Genomic DNA, 18,089 nt, shown 5'->3' with positions numbered 1-18,089 from the left:
GGATTCTTTGATGGGCAAAGTAGTCCCAAGCTCTCAGGTGCACATTCACAGTATACCTGGAAATGGCACCCAAACGTACTGCTCTTGCTTGTAAAATACTTGGAGAACCTGATGAACATGTGCACTCGTTGCATAGTCCCATAAACCGCAGACTCCTCTTAGCTGGACTGAATCAGAACGAGCAAGGAAGAGGCACTGTGTAAGACCGGGGAGGGTTACCTTTTCGGCCTGTTAGATTTGCTGACAATGCCGAGAGCACTGACCAGTGACTATTTAGCAGTGAAATGTGTAGTAAGACTGAGGCCATTCAGAGAAAATCAGGACACTTTGGAGGGAGATGATATAGCTACGGCAGAACTCGTAATGGCACAGAGCATGTTCTAGGACAAAAAAGTGAGGCTACACGCCCTATTTCACCAATGTACTGCAAGAACTGAAGACATAATTCATTCAACATTCTCTCCCTGTGGCTGCTAATTGCATAGGAATATGGGAAGTGGAAGAAGGAAACTCCCCTTCTGAGGTCTCGTTTTCATTGCACTCATATTACCTGTGCTGGAGCTGTATCATTTCACAGTACAGGTGGGGGACTCACAAAAAGGGAATGTTCCCACTACACACAGAAAATCAGTTGTTGAGGGAAAAGGCTAAACTAGAATCCTTTCCCCTGGCACTCTAATTTTCATTGGGGAAGGGATTATATGGATGGATAAGCATTAGTTATGTCACCCCTCACCTACAGCCTGAAATAGCACAAACCAGACGTACTTTTACAACTTCAGTGAGAGCTAAGCCCAAGGAACTCCAGGAGTCCTTGGAACATAATTTGAAAACTGTGCATTAGTTATATCATTAGAAGCCAGGGGCAGGGGAAGAGACCAAAGTCAATGCTTTTTTTAAAAAATATTCAGTGGATTCATTGCAGGGAAATTTAACTGTTTGAGATGAGGCCAAATTTAACACCTTTCTGCAAAACGTTTTGATCAAACATGTATGTTTTATATTTAGAGTTTCCAATCCTTGCAAAAAAAAATTCAGGGTGAGGCAAGGGTTAATAAGGCCAGTGCAGGTAGAACTGGGCTTTGTGACAGGTGTTTCCTTATTAAGAAGGTAATATGGGAACTGGCCCTAGTTTGCAAACAGTTCTGGTCAAACCTTCCTTGGAATACATAGCCTAATGACAAAAAAACCCTGCCTGTTGTATTTTCCTTCCAGTCTTACGTTTGAAGGTTTAGTTCTCATGTGAATGTTCAGATCTTAGCAAACGCTGTACTCAGGATAAAGCATTTTTCATCACAAACTTCCACTCTGTGCGGAATTTGCTGGAGTTCATGGAACCATTTCTAAGTCTCCTCACGGTTAGAACTTTTCAATAGCTCTTGTCTGTTCTGATTGGGCTTTCCGGCATACCCTAAAGGTTGAACTATGCCCCAAACCATTTCCACATTCTGAGTACTGATATGGCTTCTGTCCTTTTCGATGTCTCTAACAGGCCATAAGTCTTGGACTCCAACCAAACTTTTCCCAAAGTTTTAAACACACATGGCTTCCTTCCAGTGTGAATTCTGTTCTGGAGACAGAAGGAACGAATCCTTTTCCTCATGGTTACGTCCCTACTTTACATGGTATCTTTTCTTTCATATGCTCTACGAGTTGAATGATCACTGAAGCTTTCCCAGTAACCCGTGCACGAACATGAGTTCTCTCTATTGTGGATTTTCACTCATGCAGTTAAGGTTGGAGCTATCAGTGAAACTTTTCTGATGCATTGAGCATTGATAAAGATTTATCTCCAGGATGGATCATTTCATGGAACTCAAGTTCTTTAGCACTATAGAAACTTTCCCACATCCCGAACAGCTAGTAGAAATCTCTTCCAATGTGAATTTTTTCATGTGCTGTAAGTGTTCCTTTTTGACGGAAACTTTTCCCACATTTTGAACAATTATATGGTTTCTCTCCAGTATGAATTCTCTCATGAGAAATAAGGTTGGAACCGGTACTAAATCTCTTCTGACACACCGAGCATTGATACGGTTTGTCGCCAGCATGAATTCTCTCATGTGCAATGAGGTTAGAACCACTAGCAAAACTTTTCTCACATATGGAGCACTGATGTGGTTTTTCCCCAGTGTGAATTTTTTCATGTGTTCTCAGATTTCCCTTCTGATGGAAGCTTTTCCCACACTTTGCGCACTTGTAAGGTTTCTCTCCCGCATGAATTCGCTGATGTGCAATAAGGTTGGAGCCAGAACCAAAACTCTTCAGACATACTGAACATTCATATGGTCTCTCTCCAGCATGAATTCTCTCATGTGCAATAAGGTTAGAGACACTAGCAAAACATTTCTGACATACAGAGCACTGATGCGGTTTCTCACCAGTGTGGATTTTTTCATGTGTTCGAAGGTTTCCCTTCTGATGGAAACGTTTCCCACACTTTGTACATTTGTAAGGTTTCTCGCCAGTATGAATTCTCTCATGTACAATAAGGTTGGAGCCACTAGCAAAACTCTTCCCACATACGGAACACCGAAACGGTTTGTCTCCAGCGTGAATTCGCTCATGTGCAATAAGGTTGGAGCCGCTAGCAAAACTTTTCTCACAAATGGAACATTTATGTGGTTTCTCTCCAGTGTGAATTTTTTCATGCGTTGAAAGGTTTCCCTTCTGGCGGAAACCTTTCCCACATACTGGGCATTTATATGGCTTTTCATCAGTGTGAGTTCTCTCATGAACTCTAAGGTCAGAGCTTCTTCTGAAACTCTTCCCACACTGACAAATGTGGAGTTTTTGGCCATCCTTGGTGTCTTCCTGAATAAAATCACCGTCACCAATAACGATAGGTGCATCCACACTTTTCCCTGGTTCAAGTCTCTGCTCTTCCTGTGGTCCCTCCAGATTCTCAAGCCTTGTTCCCTCCTCACAGTACTGGTAGGTGCTGCCTGTCTTTGGCAATGCTTCCTCTGGGGCCACTTGCTCAGAATGATTTTGATGTATATTATCCATTTGGCTCACAAGTACCTGCCCAGCACCTGCAGGGACAAACAGAGTCACGTGTTCTGTTCAGGTTTAATTTTCCCAACAGACAGTCAAATAAAAAACCTAGGAGGAAGATGTGAAAGCAGAGTGTGCCTCTGAACATGCTGTGCCCTTACACTGTTGGAAGTGATTCAGGGAGACCTGGGCCGTTTCCAGATGGCTTACCTGAAGCCGCTCCATGCCGCAATGTTGTGAATCGTGCCGGGGAAAACGCGAAATATGGCGTTTTCTCGCGCGAGTTTTGCGTGACGTAAACGCGATGTTTCGCATTTCCCCGGCACGATCCACAACATTGCGGCATGGAGCGGCTTCAGGTAAGCCATCTGGAAACGGCCCTGGGTTCGAATTTCATTTGGCCATGAAGCTCACTGGCTGATTTTGTGACAGTCATTCTCTCTCAACATAGCCTACTTCACAGTGTTGTTGTGAGGATCAAATGGAAAATGCTCTCTGACAGGATAATCTGAACTCCTTGTAAACTGTAGGAAATAAACATAATCACTTAAATGTGAGCTGAGTGGCCCTTTGCTTAGTAGGCCGGGGTCTTCCAAGGCAAAGAACATCACACAACTATATATCATGTAGTGTGCAGACATTCTTGCAGCCTGAATTTACATTAGGCCCATGCTGAGAAAAGAAAAGAACTTTAACCCTTCAATCTCCACTCAGTTTCTCTAACTAAAACTGGGCTCTGCACTTTGATAGCGTTTTAAAGGAGAAGTCATGTTTTTAAAGGGCAATTCTTTAGAATATCATCAGCAGAGCAGGGAAACAAGATCAGAATCATAAAACTGAACAGAGATCAAAAAGCTAAAACCAGGGCTATTTTTCTGGGAAAAGAGGTGGTGGAACTCAGTGGGTTGCCCTCAGAGAAAATGGTCACATGGCTGGTGGCCCCGCCCCCTGATCTCCAGACAGTGGGGAGTTGAGATTGCCCTCCGTGCCGCTTGGAGGGCAATCTCAACTCCCCTCTGTCTGGAGATCAGGGGGCGGGGCCACCAGCCATGTGACCATATTCAAGAGGTTCCGGAACTCCATTTCACCACATTCCAGCTGAAAATAAGCCCTGACTAAAACCCCTCTCCCTTTCCAGCAAAGCCCAGTGACAAATTTGAGGCTGCACCAGCCTACAGTTGCATTTTTACAGACTACCAAAGACGTGTCTTTCTCGTGGCTTTGTCACGCCCATAGCCCTCCACTCTTTCAGGATTCAGCCTATCTCAGATTCTTTATTGCTACCACAATTTTATTCCCACCCTACAACCTCTATTTTCTCTGTAAGTCTCTTCTCAACTCTCCTGGTTGCTTCCTTCAGAACCAATAGGGATTCTGTAAGTGATTCTCATCAAATGTGGAAATAAGAGAACTGGAGGTTATCTTGAGCACCTGGCTCTGGCTCCATGGGAAATCAGGGACACAATGAGTGATTCCGCACATGTTGGATAATGCACTTCCAATCCTCTTTATAGATCATTTGGAATGGATTTTTTCATATGCGGAACAAAAAATCCACCTCAAACAATTGATAAAGTGCATTGAAAGTGCATTATCCAACGTGTGCGGAATCAGCCAATGTTAGAAGCGAGCTCCCATCTGGCCCTGCTTGTTTCCCATCTTCCCTATCTGGAGTGCATATTTAGTATAGGGAAAATGTCTTGACCAGGAAGGAGAGTGTGAGTGAAAGAGAGAAAATGTGGGTGGAGTCAAGTGTGTGCATACAATGACCCAAGAAATAACAGGCATAAGGAACCTATTCTGACCCCCCCCCTCCTCACACACACCAGTTTCCGTGAGACCACAGGACTGAGGGAAAGGCCTCGATTACCAACCACAGGAAAAAAGGCTTCAGAACAGTTGCACCACCTTTTGTTCAAGCTATATGAACAAGCAAGGGAAGAGCAGCCTGGCCCAAATTTATTTATTGGACATAAATCCTCTCAAACTGATCTCCCTCTCCCACCTTTTCCTTACACTTCCCCTTTCCTTCGTGTTTTGTCTTTTCAGTGTACAAGCCTGAGGGCACAGCCTGTCTCTCTTTGTTGACATTACCTGCTTTGGGTGATGCCAGTCTGAAAAGCAGGATATAACTACAATGAACAAACCAAAGCACGTCTTTGTGGGAGCTGGAACTATTCTCCCCCCTGAAAAGAAGGCAGAGACTTTGTGCTTCATTATGGAGTTCTGTTGTTAATTATGCAGAAGAGCGCAGATTAAAGTTTCACACTTATTTCATTGCTGCTCAGAGCCTGCTAACTAACAGGAACTGTGAGACACAGTCAAGACTCCACATGGCTTACGGGAAGCCTTAAAAAATTGGGGAACGCTCGCTTGCAATGAATATTTACTTCATCCGGGAAATTGGCAAAAAAAAGCACCTCAACCAAAGTCAGTGCTGCTTTGAAGGGGGGGGGGACTTGGATTTGCAATGGATATTAACACTGAAGCACAGCAGCCTGGCTGTATTTATGGGGAGAATAAAATTTTATGGCGGTAACCACAGCAACAGGGAGACAGCATTGCCTGGAGAAGCTGTGAAAACTCACTGCCCTCTGCTTGTACTCCAACAAACCTAGTTTTCATTCTTTGAGCTGTGTGGCCTTCTTGTATCACAATTCTCATACATGTTTATTCACTGTACTCAATGGTGCTTATTCTAAAATAAGTGTGCACAGGATACCATCTGGATGTGTCTGAGGGAGCATACAAGCAAAGTGTAAAGGCAACACCTCCCTCCTCCCTTCTGTAGGTCTCCCTCAACCCACAAAATCTGATGTTCAGAGATATACTGCTATTTAGGATGGAGGTTCCATTCAGCTGTCATGACTGTTTCTTTTTTCAAAAAGCAAGGAAATTCTTGGATGAAAAAAAGCAAACCATGGCATTAAGACAGACCTGCCAAGAAATTAACTCGTGCTCCATTAACTTCTGTGCAGTATAATCACATACAGTATATATACACATCAGCAATGCTCTCACTTACCAAACTGCCCCCACCCCTGTAACTGGAATCCTGCAAGATGGAGTTCCACAAGTAAATTATGCACTGTAGGAAGACATCCTTCCTTTTGTCTATCCTGAACCTACAGCCCATAAATTTCATTGTGTGTCCCTGATTTTTAACATTACAGGGGAGAGCAAATAATCAGGGTTTGTGTACATTTTTCTACACTAGAAATTTTTTAGACTTCTACAACTTCCCTCTTTGGTTGTCTTTTTTTAAAAACTACATTGGTAAATGTGGATTATCACCTAATGCCATCTCTGTGGTAACAGTATACAGAAAGTTCATGAATGGGTTCAAGCTACACTTAATAACGAAGCTTAGCAAATAACCTGGGGCCCTGTCATTATTGCTTAGCCTAACTTATCTCATAGAGTTGTGACAATAAAAAGGCAATGCAGCCATGCACATCAGCCACTTTGGGACTCCTTGAAGGAAGTGTGGGATGAAGATGTAGTTAACGTAAGCTAATAAGGACAACAACAACATATGATTTATATACTGCCCTTCAGGACAACTTAACACTCGCTCAGAGAAGTTCACAAAGTATGTTATTACTATCCCCACGACAATCACCCCATGAAGTGGGTGGGGCTGAGCGAGCTCTGGAAGAGCTGTGACTGACTCAAGTCACCCAGGTGGCTTCAAGTGGAGGAGTGGGGAATCAAACCCAGTTCTCCAGATTAGAGTCCAGCTGCTCTTAACCACTACACCAAACTGGCTAGAGAACTTTATTAAAAATAACTCCTCAGGAACCAGACTCAGGTCTTAATTATGTGTTATAAATTCCCGGGGTTGTGTCCAGCTCCACTAGGAGGACTTTTGCTCAAATGCGTAATGCAAGTTTCTGCCCATGACATTTTCCCAACCTGAAACAGTTTGTGGGTCCGCTATTTTCCCATGTGTACTCTACCAGGGCAAATAGTGCTCTCCTCTTGGCAAGAAACTGCGGGCTGAGACATGAGGGGGCTCTGTTGCATAGATTGCACGATATCATTTCTGGGGCGAACCAGGATGTGATATACCACCTATCTAGGACTCAGTGGAAACCCTATGGTTTTACCAATAAAGTTTCTTGTAAGTCCTTGAGTGGAGTAACTTCATTTCTGGGTTCCCCCTGGAAATGATGTCACACTGTTGATGCAAGAATGATTTTTGCATTATTTTCCCCCTGTTGGCCTACCAAGCAGCGACAGGGGACAGAAGCTGCCAGCAGGAGAGCAATTCTACCTGGAGCAATTCTACCTGGAGCAGCAATTCTACCTGGAGACATTTCAGATCAGGAAAATGGCATGGGGGTGATGGGGCTTGAGCCATTACCCTCCTTGCCATTTTCCTAACCTGAAAAAGCTGCAGGTAGAATTGCCAATACAATTTGTGCCCCCACATGTTTGGGAATTGTTTCCAAGCAGGAAAACTTACAGCATATTTCTGATTACCAAGACCCACAGAAAAAGGAAGCATGTAGTTAGGCCCTCCGCAAATTTGTCTTTTTAGGTTTCAATTATCTAAAATAAGAAGCGTATTCTGCAAGCTTGTGCGGTGAGGGCAAAAGCTTTCTTCCTAGCCCTTTGGCTCATATTTCTGGATCAAGGCCTACAGCTCAAAACGCAGCAAATAATTTAAACTTTGAATTATTTTTGTGTAATTGCCATCACAAGTTATAGTTTGAACCAAAAAGTTCTCATAGCCGCAGACTGAATATCTTCTGCTGCTTTCAGAACATTCCAGGTGTTCAGTATAAAATATTAAAGAGCCAGCTGGGCTACAGGCCCAACAAAAGCAGCCAAGGGGAAGCAATACATAAAGGCAGTGGTTCCCAATTTGGCTGCACCGATGTATTTCCTGCTTCTTCCTCAAAAGCAAAGGGCCAATCCTGGCTTCTCTCCACCTCATTGAAGCAGGAGGTGCTCCAGAAGAGCCTAGGAGACGTCACTTTTATATCTGCAGGGAGCAGCCAGTTGGAAACAACTGCCTCCATCTTAGGAGGATGCTCAGTTTAGAACCTCCCAACATCCTGTGACTAACTCCATGGCAGCCATTTTGTGGTCAACTGTGCTCCACCTGGCAGCCATTTTGTGGTTCCTGTTTTCAAAATCCGAAAGTGCCCACAAGCTCAACAAGGTTAGGAACATCATCTTTAAAATTTTCCCCCCAAACTGGCTTGAGTCGCTTTCTACCACTTTCCTCCCAACTCTGCCCTTTCTTCTCCCCCCACCATCTTTTTTCTTACTTACAGCTGGCTGCACACAAATAGCTCACAAGGCCTACTTAGGCAGTGAGAGATAAATAGGGTTGCCAGAAACCATGGGAGACTTTAGGGGATGGCGCATGGAGGAAAGGACATCTGTAATGCTTCAACGTCACTTATAGCTGGAACTCAGAAGTGATGTTGATAACACTTTAGGATTTCACCCAGTAAAACCCACAGAGATTTGAAAGATTCCTGGAGTGTCACCACCATCACTTCCAGGTTCCAGCTGGAAGTGATGTGGATGTCATTTACATCCTCCACCACACCCCACAATTTCCCAGCATCACCAGGGACAGAGAAGCTTCGGTGGGAGTTTGCCCACCAAGAATGGGCAAATGGCAACCCTAGAGATAAAATGGCTACTAAGGTCCTACTTCCAGAGATAGTGGTCTATCCTCAGAATGAGTAAATGGTAAACAATCCCCCGTCCCCACAGAAATGTGGAAAAATGTGGTGTTTAAAATTTGAGTGGAGTAAGCATGGAAATATTTTCTTCAAATTTCCTTAAAAGAGCAAGTAGCAATGGCTCTATAGCATCTTAAACAAGTATTTCTACATTGCTAAGTCATATATCAATCTGCTTCTTGAGAGGAATTGTTCAGGAAGTACACCCAACTGATGACCTCGGATCATTCTAGCATATGCTCACCATACCCTTGCTGATCAATGACGCCACATGGCAAAGAGGATAATTTTAGGTGAGCTGAAATGTTGGTCTGCAATAGAACAGCAGGATTTGAGTCCAGTGGCAGCTTAGAGACCAACAAGATTTTCAAAGTGTAAGCTTTCAGAGTCAGTGCTCCCTTCTTCAGACACAAGTAGGAATGGGAATTCCTGGAGCCTTTATATCCCAGCCAAAGTTAGGTGGGGTGTAACAAGATTACATGGTAAAGAAGGAGTCTGATACTTCCAGCCCACAGTACGGTGTCAAGGAAGAGAAGAGACTCCAAGAATACAGAAACTGACCGTTTTTGATACTGAGAGCCAGTTTGGTGTAGTGGTTAGGAGCAGCAGGACTCTAATCGGGCGAACCGCGTTTGCTTCCCCTCTCCTCCACTTGAAGCCAGCTGGGTGACTTGGGTCAGTCACAGCTTCTCAGAGCTCTCTCAGCCACACCCACCTCACAGGGTGATTGTTGTGGGGATAACAACAACATACTTTGTAAACCACTCTGAATGTGGAATTAAGTTGTCCTGAAGGGTGGTATACAAATTGAATGTCATTATTATTATATTGGCCAGTCATCTTCAAGCTTTGGAGACCCATCACCCACCTCTAACCCAACAGGCAACAGAAGATTTGCTTATTTTTTATTTATTTACTCTTTCTTAAAAACAACAACAACAACAACAACAACAACAACAACAACAACAGAGCATATCCTTACCTGTGGACTTCTCCTCTCCTCCCCACTCCGGCTTTGAATCCACATCAATCCATGTATCTGGCGGTGGAATCTCATCTCCCTCAGAAGGATTCTCAGCCACCCCCTCCCAAGAATCTGGCACCTAAAATAGTAGTGGAAAATCCCAATCAAGGGAAACAGCACATGTCTTGATTTTCTTCCCCAGAGGGCTGATTCCTACAATCAAGTGATTCCCCACAAACATTGTTGTCCCCAGCTGCTCTTTAGATGCCTTCACCACAGCCCAGATTTGGACATGCTGCAAAACACTGAAGTTAGACACTATGGTGACAACATAGCATGTCACACATAAATCCCTGGATTTTCACCACTCCAGGAATGAAAAACTGGGGAATCAAAGATTGTTTGAATCCAGCTTCAGTCTTTTTGAAAGGAATCTGAGCCCCTTTGAAATATCAGCATCAAAACATCTTACCTCCTCTTTCAGTCTAATTACTTGTTTCTGTTTCAACAAAAATTCTTCTGCCAGGGCCACCGCCTGCATGCAGGTCTCAGGGCCATGTTCCCGGACCCAGCTTTGCATTTCCTGGGGCAGGACTGTCAGGAACTGCTCCAGGATCAGCAGCTCCAAGATCTCTTCCTTCGAGTGTCTCTCCGCTTTCAGCCACTGACGACAAAGTTGCTGAAGTCTACTATAAACTGCTCTTGGCCCCTCTGCTTCTTGGTAGCACAGCTGTCTGAAGCGCTGACGCTTCTTCTCCCTTGCAATGGCGGCTGCTTGCAAGATGGCCGCCTTCACCTTCCCATAGTCCTCTATGTCTCGGACACTAAGGTTGCTGAAGGCCTGCTCGGCTTCTCCGCTGAGGGCCGGCAGAAGGAAGGTCACCCACTTTTCCTGAGGCCATCGGCACGCTGTTGCAACTTGCTCAAAGGAGGCCAGGAATGCCTTAGCATCATCCCATGGCGCAGGCTCCTCAGACATCTGCGAATTCCCCCATCCTGAGTGAGGGGGCTGCAGTGACCCCAAGAACTCCTGCCATTGGGATTCCCAGAGCTGCTGCTCCCCTTCTTCGGGTTCCAGTTTAATATATGGTGAGGTGATCGTCTTCAACTCCCCAATGCTCCCTACGTGTACGATCTTCGGGGCTTTTGATCCTTCCATCTCTGAATACAGCCTGAAGGCCTCTAGATTCTCCTCCTCCTTCACCAGTAGCGGGAGCGATCCTGCCCGTTCCTCTACAGACATATTCACCTCCAAATCCACAATCAAGTTCTCCATCAAACACGTGAAACTCCAGCAGAGCGGACAATCCTGGGGAGCCTCTGGGGCTGTTTTCTCTGGTCACTCCCTTTTTGAAGGTCCCCCACGTGCTACAGACTAGCAGGGTGTTTCTCTCCAAATGAGTATACAGATTTCTCTACAAAATGAGAAGGTCCAAGTTAGTAAACACACACACACAAATGTGGAAGAAAGTGCATACCAAAGGAGTCATAAACCTCAGGCCTAAGAGGAAATTGAACCACTGAGGGGGAGGAGAATGGATACATGTATCATTTGCCTGCTTATGAGTAGGGCTGTACGCTTCAGGATCCGCTTCGGGTAAAAAAAACCTGAAGGAGACCCGATCCGGAAAGCTTCGGAATACCGAAGCAAAGCTTTCCGAAGCATTCGGAAAGCTTCGGGGCTTGTTTAAAGGGCCTCGCCGCTGCTTGCAAGCAGAGGCGGGGCCCTTTAAACATCAACCCCCCACTTCCCTTGCAGTGGTTCCGGGCTGGCTCCTCTGCCGCCACAACACTGCCACGCTGCTGCCCAAGCCTGTGGGGTGGTGGGAAAGGCTGGAGCCGCTGCTTCCAGCCCTTCCTGCCCCTCAAATGGCCACGGCGTGCTGGCACCGTGGCAGCCATTTGAATGGCAGGAAGGGCTTTCTTCACCTCCTCTGGCCCTTCCTGCTCCTCAAACGAACGCCACGGCACCGGTGCACCGTGGTCATTTGAGGGGCAGGAAGGGCCGGAGGAGGCGGCTCCAGCCTTCCCCACCACCTCCGGGCTCAGGCTGCGGTGCAGCAGCAGAGGAGCCAGCTGGCTCCAGCCCACGCAGCCTTGTGCTGCTGCTGCCACTGCCATGGCAGCAGCGGCTTGCTACCCAGCTGATGACCCTCCCACCACCAGGTAAGTGGGTGGGGGTTGAAGAGGTCTCCCCAGGGGGGGTGGGGGGTGGAGGGGTTGCCCCAGGGAGGATGGGGGGTTCCCCCCTTGCTTTAGTATGCTCCAAATCTTTACAAAGCATACCGAAGAGATTTCCGGAACCCGAATCCCAAGCGGCTTGCCGCTTCAGATTTGGAAGTATTCCGGATTTGGGAGTATTCCAAATCTCCCCGCCCATGCACAGCCCTACTTATGCGAGGCATTTTCTCAGTGAAAAATAAATAAAAATAAGGCTCCAGCCACGTCATTTCCAGCTAAACCATAAAGTTTCACCACAGAGTTCTAAAATTCCTAGAGCCACCTACTGTTACTTTTAGGTTGTACCTTGGAAATGACACACCAGCAACTAGGCTGCAGCCTTATTTTTATTTATTTTTTTCCTGCTGCACCTCCACCCCACTACTACCTGGGGGGCACATGCTAGCATTGCACCAACATTTCTGGTGACATTGTTATGGAATGTTACAAGATGCTCTAGGCTTTGCAATTTTTTAATGGTTTTACCACAGAATTTTTGTAAATCCTAGGGCATCCCATCATATCACTTTTGGTTTTCACTGGAAGTGACGTCAACAATGGTGTACCAGTCTCCAGCCACAGCCTGGCAACCCTACCAACCAGTGTTTGGGCTGCAGAAACGTGATGAATTATTAATTAACATGTCAGTCATCAGTACTGTATATTTTCAGTTATGCAAATGGCTCTCTCATACTTGCTCTTTGTTAATCTCTTCTTCTGAATTTTGATGAACTTTGGTTCTTTTAAGTATAAAAGGATGCTGATCCCTGGTCTACTATTTGATTGTGGTCATGTTTTGCTGAATATTCCATTTAGCTGAGCATGCCATTGGATTGCAGGGGCGGGTTGGATAAGTTTTATATATTTAATATTTTTAATGTTTGTAAGAAGCTGATGTTCCAGGATAAAATCCCAAAGAGCAGAGCTAGTTGGATGAGTGTTCACATTTCTAGAAACCTTGCCTTACATTTTCAAACATAATAATTTGGTACAGTGTGAAAATAATGCCTTTCAGTGTTTCATAGTAAAAATTAACTCCTGTTTTTGTAATTAGCATATCCACCTTGTCAATTATTAAGTATCATTTTTGTTCTGATCCAGATAATGCTTTCAAACGACTTAACCATTCTTTGATAATTTGACTATTCAATTGACCATATCTTTTTTGACAGGTTAAATGGCCACCCTCATAAAGATTTTTATTTTTTTAAAAAAACTGAACAGGGGAAAGGAATAGTCAGTTTTGGAGCTGGGCTTCACCTGCCAAAACTACTGACCATTACCTCCAAGCTCAGCTCCCACTGGCTCCAGCCTTGGTCTACCAGCCACTCCATGGTTCTACATCTCAGCCCACCCAAAACTACTCGCTCCACTCTGAACTCCAGCTCCAGATTCTAATCTGAGGGCCTATCCAAGTACCAGAATTTTGTACTGGAACTAAATTTTGTGATTCCAGGTTCAAAGCAAAACCCCAACATTATTTTCTATGTATTCTCTGCATCAAGATAAAACCCCATAGCAAAGCTAAAATCAAAGAACGTCTCCACACAGAGTGTGTGTGGGGGGGGGAGGTCTGCTGCTACAGCTGAACAACTCCCAGCATCAGCCTCGCCCCATTCCCCACTTCTTAGACCCGTGGGAGGAGATGTGACATCATGAGTTGGTGTGACACTGGCACATCTGCCCCCACCTTCCAATTTCTCCCGGTGGATTGTCAACTGCTTGTGGCAGCCATACCATCTTGGCTTTCTCCATCTTGGCTTCCAAACTCCAATTTTTTGGAGGGGGGGGGAAGCAACCAGACAATGTCATCTTCTACCTGTCCGCTTTCCAGGCCTTCCCCATTTTCCGTACATTCTCTCTCAAGCCTGGTTACCTCTGATGTTTCTGAAAAGAATGCAGCCCAAGCTGTTTGGACAGGCAGGTGCACATTTCAGAAGGTCTCCCCAGGTTGGCACCATTTTTCTTGCCTTGGCCCCTGCAGCTGCCATTTCCCTCCAGCAGCAGGGGGCTTTTTCAAGCTTAAAAATATCAATAGCATTGTAAAGATACATTGCCAAGATCCATTAGTTCCTCTGAAATATCACCTTTCATAGAAAAAGGTCTCGCACCCTTTTCACTACTGCTTACTTTTTTTAAAATGAAAGATGAAAGCTAGAAGACTGTGGCAACAGATATTGCACTGCGGCACAATAGCAATTACTGATTTTTTTAAAGCACCCCAAAATCTTCCAGTGCCCCAGCAGGGGACAAACGCAGGGAGAAATGGTGCCTGCAGAAGAACGTGTGCACAAAACTCTCCATTCATTGCACCAACAACAGGCAAACAGAAAATCCTTACCATGTGGAGGCAGCCAAACCCTCAGGCCCCTTAAAATTGCACAAATAAAACTAAATGAGTTTGTGCTGCAAAGTTTATTCGAATAGTAATAACATCATTTGATTTATATACCGCTCTTCAGGAAGACTTAACACCACTGCCGGCGCCAGGGTCTCTGGCGCCTGCGGAAACCCCGCCTCCGCACGCACAGCGCGCACACGCCATGGACTGCGCGATGACGTCATCGCGCAGTGCAAGCCGGGGCATTCGCTGGCGGATGGCTGGGGTGGCAGGCGGAGGCTGTTCTGCGCTCCGCCCCAGCAGCGGCTCGTGGCTGCTGCGCCCGGCTAGGGGCGTGTGGCGGCGGCACGGGGCTGGCTGGCTGCAGCAGCTGCGGGCCAGCCATGCCAGCTCCGCGGCACGCGCCTCCGCCCCCGACACCCCCTCCGGCGCCTCTCCAGGGCCTCGCTCCTGAGGCCACCGCCTACCTGGCCTCTATGGGTGCGCTGGCCCTGCTTAACACCCACTCAGAGCAATTTACAAAGTATGTCATTATTATCCCCACAACAATCACCCTGTAAGGTGGGTGGGGCTGAGAGAGCTCCTAGGAGCTGTGACTGACCCTAGGTCACCCAGCTGGCTTCAAGTGGAGGAGTGGGGAATCAAACCCGGTTCTCCAGATTAGAGTCCCGCGCTCTTAACCACTGCACCAAACTGGCTTCTGATTTTTTTTCACATGGAAATGAGCAAAATTTCCACACGTCCCTGAGGCCCTATCTTCCCTGGCCACTGAAAGTCACATCCACCCCTGTGTCCCAGCTTCCTTGCCTTTCCAACTCTCACAGACTAGAAACTCGCCTTTTTTTCTTTTAAGGACTCCATCACAACCTTTCCCAATCTCATAGACTAGAAACTCGCCTTTTTTCTTTTAAGGACTCCATCACAACCTTGAACTCTCAGAATTCACACAAGCCCAGCTTCTGTGGTTAAAGCTGAAATCCCAAACCTCTTCTTAAGGGCGGTGTGGATCAGTAGGCAGACACCCCCACCCCCCACTATGTATGCAGAAGGTCTGAGGTTTAATCCTCAGCATCTACAGGCAGTAGATTTTGGGAAAGATTTCCCACTGCCTGTCAGAGGAAACCACACTAGAGAGATCAGTGGGTTGATGAGTCAGCTTCCTATGTCCATTTATCTTGATTGGCATAAGAGAAAATATGCCCAAGTTTATCTCCCTCCAGATAGAAAACCAGATAACTCCTGAGAACTGGTAACACTCCTATTCTTGTAGCAAAGATAGCTGATTGAGACAAACACCCCACACCACCGTTATACAGTCTGTTGAAGGTTCCCCTGCTGAACGCTGTATTCATTGACTGGGAGCAGAAGGGGAGAACAGCCCTGGCCCAGCGTCTCAAGAAAGTTGTCAAAGTTAAACAGATACACAAATTAGTTTGTATAATTTCATCTTGCAAGAAAACTTTCCCAGCTTTCATGGACCGGAAGTTTGCTTTATTCTTTTACTGTCGTGTGCGCCTTTCCCCACTGCATCTATTACATAATGCCTTAATACACAAGAGAATAAGAAGGGTGTTTATGCAATTCATAAAAAGCAAAAGCATTCCCTCTCCATTCCAGTAGATAACAAAAATTGCCCAACATTCAAAAAACTTCTTTTGTCCATTGTAACATTTGGAATGTGACACAAATGTGATTCAACTCATCTTGGGTGTGTGTGTGTGTGTCTGTTTCCTTCCACTTCAGCAACTCTAAGCAAAGTTGAGACAGACAGTGCAATCCTAAACAGATGCAGAGGTGTTAGCCGTGTTAGTCTGTGGTAGCAAAATCAAAAAGAGTCCAGTAGCACCTTTAAGACTAACCAATTTTATTGTAGCATACGCTTTCGAGAATCAAGTTCTCTTCGTCAGATGCATGGTACAAAAACTGGTCAAATATAGAAGAGGAGGGGCTACAAACTAACACGCCAAACTCCTTTGAAGCCTCACACCAAAAGGAGATGTTTACATTTACTAGCAAAGGAATGTTTTGGTTGCATCCTCCCTCTCCCCCCCTAATTGCATCTTCTCTCTCCTCCCCCCTCCTCTTCTATATTTGACCAGTTTCTGTATCAGGCATCTGACGAAGAGAACTTGATTCTCGAAAGCTTATGCTACAATAAAATTGGTTAGTCTTAAAGGTGCTACTGGACTCTTTTTGATCCTTAACAGAGTTACTCCTGTTTAGACGGGAGTAACTCTGCTTACGATTGCAGTGTAACTCTCTGTATTCTAATCTTTTTTTAAAGCAAACATTCTGAGAAAGATGAACTCGGGGACCAGTACCAGATTCTATCCATGTTGCAGGTTAGAGCCTCTCAAAAACAGCCAAGCTCTGCCTCCGTATGCAAAGCTACAATCCTTAGCCAGGACAGTAATTGAATTCAGTCAGAGCAAAGATGGTTGGATCGTTGCCCTCCCACATTTCATGCATGGAAAGAGGGATGCTCTGGTTCCTGTGTAGAACCTGCGGTTCTTGCACCAAAGATCTCTGCTTGAGCCTCAGGTTGGTCCTCCCCTCCCAGCCTTAGAGACAATGCTCCATTGAACTGGTTGTTTTTTCTGAAAAAGGTTGTTTTCAGCTGGCTTCTGACAAGCAAGAAGCATTTGCAAAGTGACCGTAATGCAGAAAGCTGTCTTCTACCGAGTCAGACCCTCAGTCTATCCAGGAAAGAGTTGTCTACTCTGACTGGCAGTAGCTCTCCAGAGCTGCAGGTGAAGGACTTTCATATCACCTACTACCTGGTTTTTTAAACTGATCCTTTACCCTTTTCCTTTTTGACCCTCTGATCTTTTAACTTGAGAGTTTATTTACCTATCTTCTTCATTTAGACCTCCACTTTTCTCCCAGTGGCTTAAAACGTTCGCTCCTTCTCCACTTTTTTCTCACAACAACCCTGTTAGGTAGTTTAGGCGGACACTGTGTGACTGACCTAAGGTCACCAGAGAGCTTCCATGGCAGAGTGAGGATTTGAATTTGGATCTCGCAGATCCGAGTCTGACACTCTAGCTACTAAACCACATTGGGATAATGGGGATTGACCCTGGCAGTTTTCAAAACTCCACCATGTTTAGAAGAATCTTTAACCTTGCAAGGGATCCATTTAGTTTTTCCTCTCCCCTCTCTATAAAATAGTTGCAGCAGCAAATGATATGTTTACTAGCTGGATACACATTTAGACAAGCAATTCAGGAGATCAAGATTTTGTTATAGAATTAAGATGTACTTCCTGTCCCACGTGATGAGATTTCACTGATGGGGAAGGGAACTCTGCAGATGTGGACACTAATAAAGTGTTTAAAAGAAACGTACCCTCCTCCAACCCACCTCCCCAAAAGGCAAAAACAGGGGCAACAATTTGCCCTGGGGCAGGAATTATGAACAGTGTGTGGTTAGTTTGGAAAAGAGAACATGGATTTGGAAGACAGATTTCGCCTTCCCCATTTCCCTACCTGGCAGATCCTGGCTCGGCGTCTTGCTTAGAACCACAGATTCCCTGCTTCTCTCTTTTTATTCTACATTCACTGTTCTCTGCTGGCCTCTCTCCAATGCAATTTCTCCCAGACCTGGGGACAAGGAAGAAACGCAGAAGCTGATTTCTCACCAGTTGTAAAGAGGGGAAATGACTTCTCTCATATTTTTACAAGCCTTTCTCATGTTTCCTGGCCTCTCTAGGACTCATACATGCACTCGATGGATTTAACCTTTGCAGGCACCTCACCACTTGCCCTCCTTGCTGTAAAAGGTGCTGATTGGTTGAGCTTCAGTTATTCTCATTCCTTGCAAACCTTCTCACCTCTTTGTTCAACTTGAATGTTTGTGTGTG

At 45.5% G+C, this 18,089-nt stretch overlaps 1 protein-coding gene across 1 annotated transcript; it reads right to left on the bottom strand.

Moving 5' to 3' along the window:
• Positions 1-469: 469 nt before the first annotated feature.
• Positions 470-17,761, bottom strand: LOC129328572 (zinc finger protein 397-like). Its single transcript, XM_054977718.1, has 4 exons — positions 17,716-17,761; positions 10,139-11,081; positions 9,685-9,805; positions 470-3,035 (listed from the first exon to the last, which is right to left on the bottom strand). Exons 2-4 carry the CDS (start codon positions 10,940-10,942, stop codon positions 1,861-1,863), a joined length of 2,100 nt encoding a protein of 699 aa, XP_054833693.1. The 5' UTR covers positions 10,943-11,081; positions 17,716-17,761; the 3' UTR covers positions 470-1,860.
• Between the last annotated feature and the right edge of the window lie 328 nt (positions 17,762-18,089).

This window comes from Eublepharis macularius, chromosome 4 (genome assembly GCF_028583425.1).
Source record: "Eublepharis macularius isolate TG4126 chromosome 4, MPM_Emac_v1.0, whole genome shotgun sequence".
Lineage (NCBI taxonomy): Eukaryota > Metazoa > Chordata > Lepidosauria > Squamata > Eublepharidae > Eublepharis > Eublepharis macularius.
This window is presented reverse-complemented; position numbering and strand designations above follow the sequence as displayed.

Coding starts and splice junctions, on each gene's coding strand:
- LOC129328572 (XM_054977718.1), bottom strand. CDS start 10,942: ATGGAGAACTTGATTGTGGATTTGGAGGTGAATATGTCTGTAGAGGAA. Junction 9,806..10,138: donor TAATTAGACTGAAAGAGGAG/GTAAGATGTTTT, acceptor CTACTATTTTAG/GTGCCAGATTCTTGGGAGGG. Junction 3,036..9,684: donor AGGAGAGGAGAAGTCCACAG/GTAAGGATATGC, acceptor TTGTCCCTGCAG/GTGCTGGGCAGGTACTTGTG.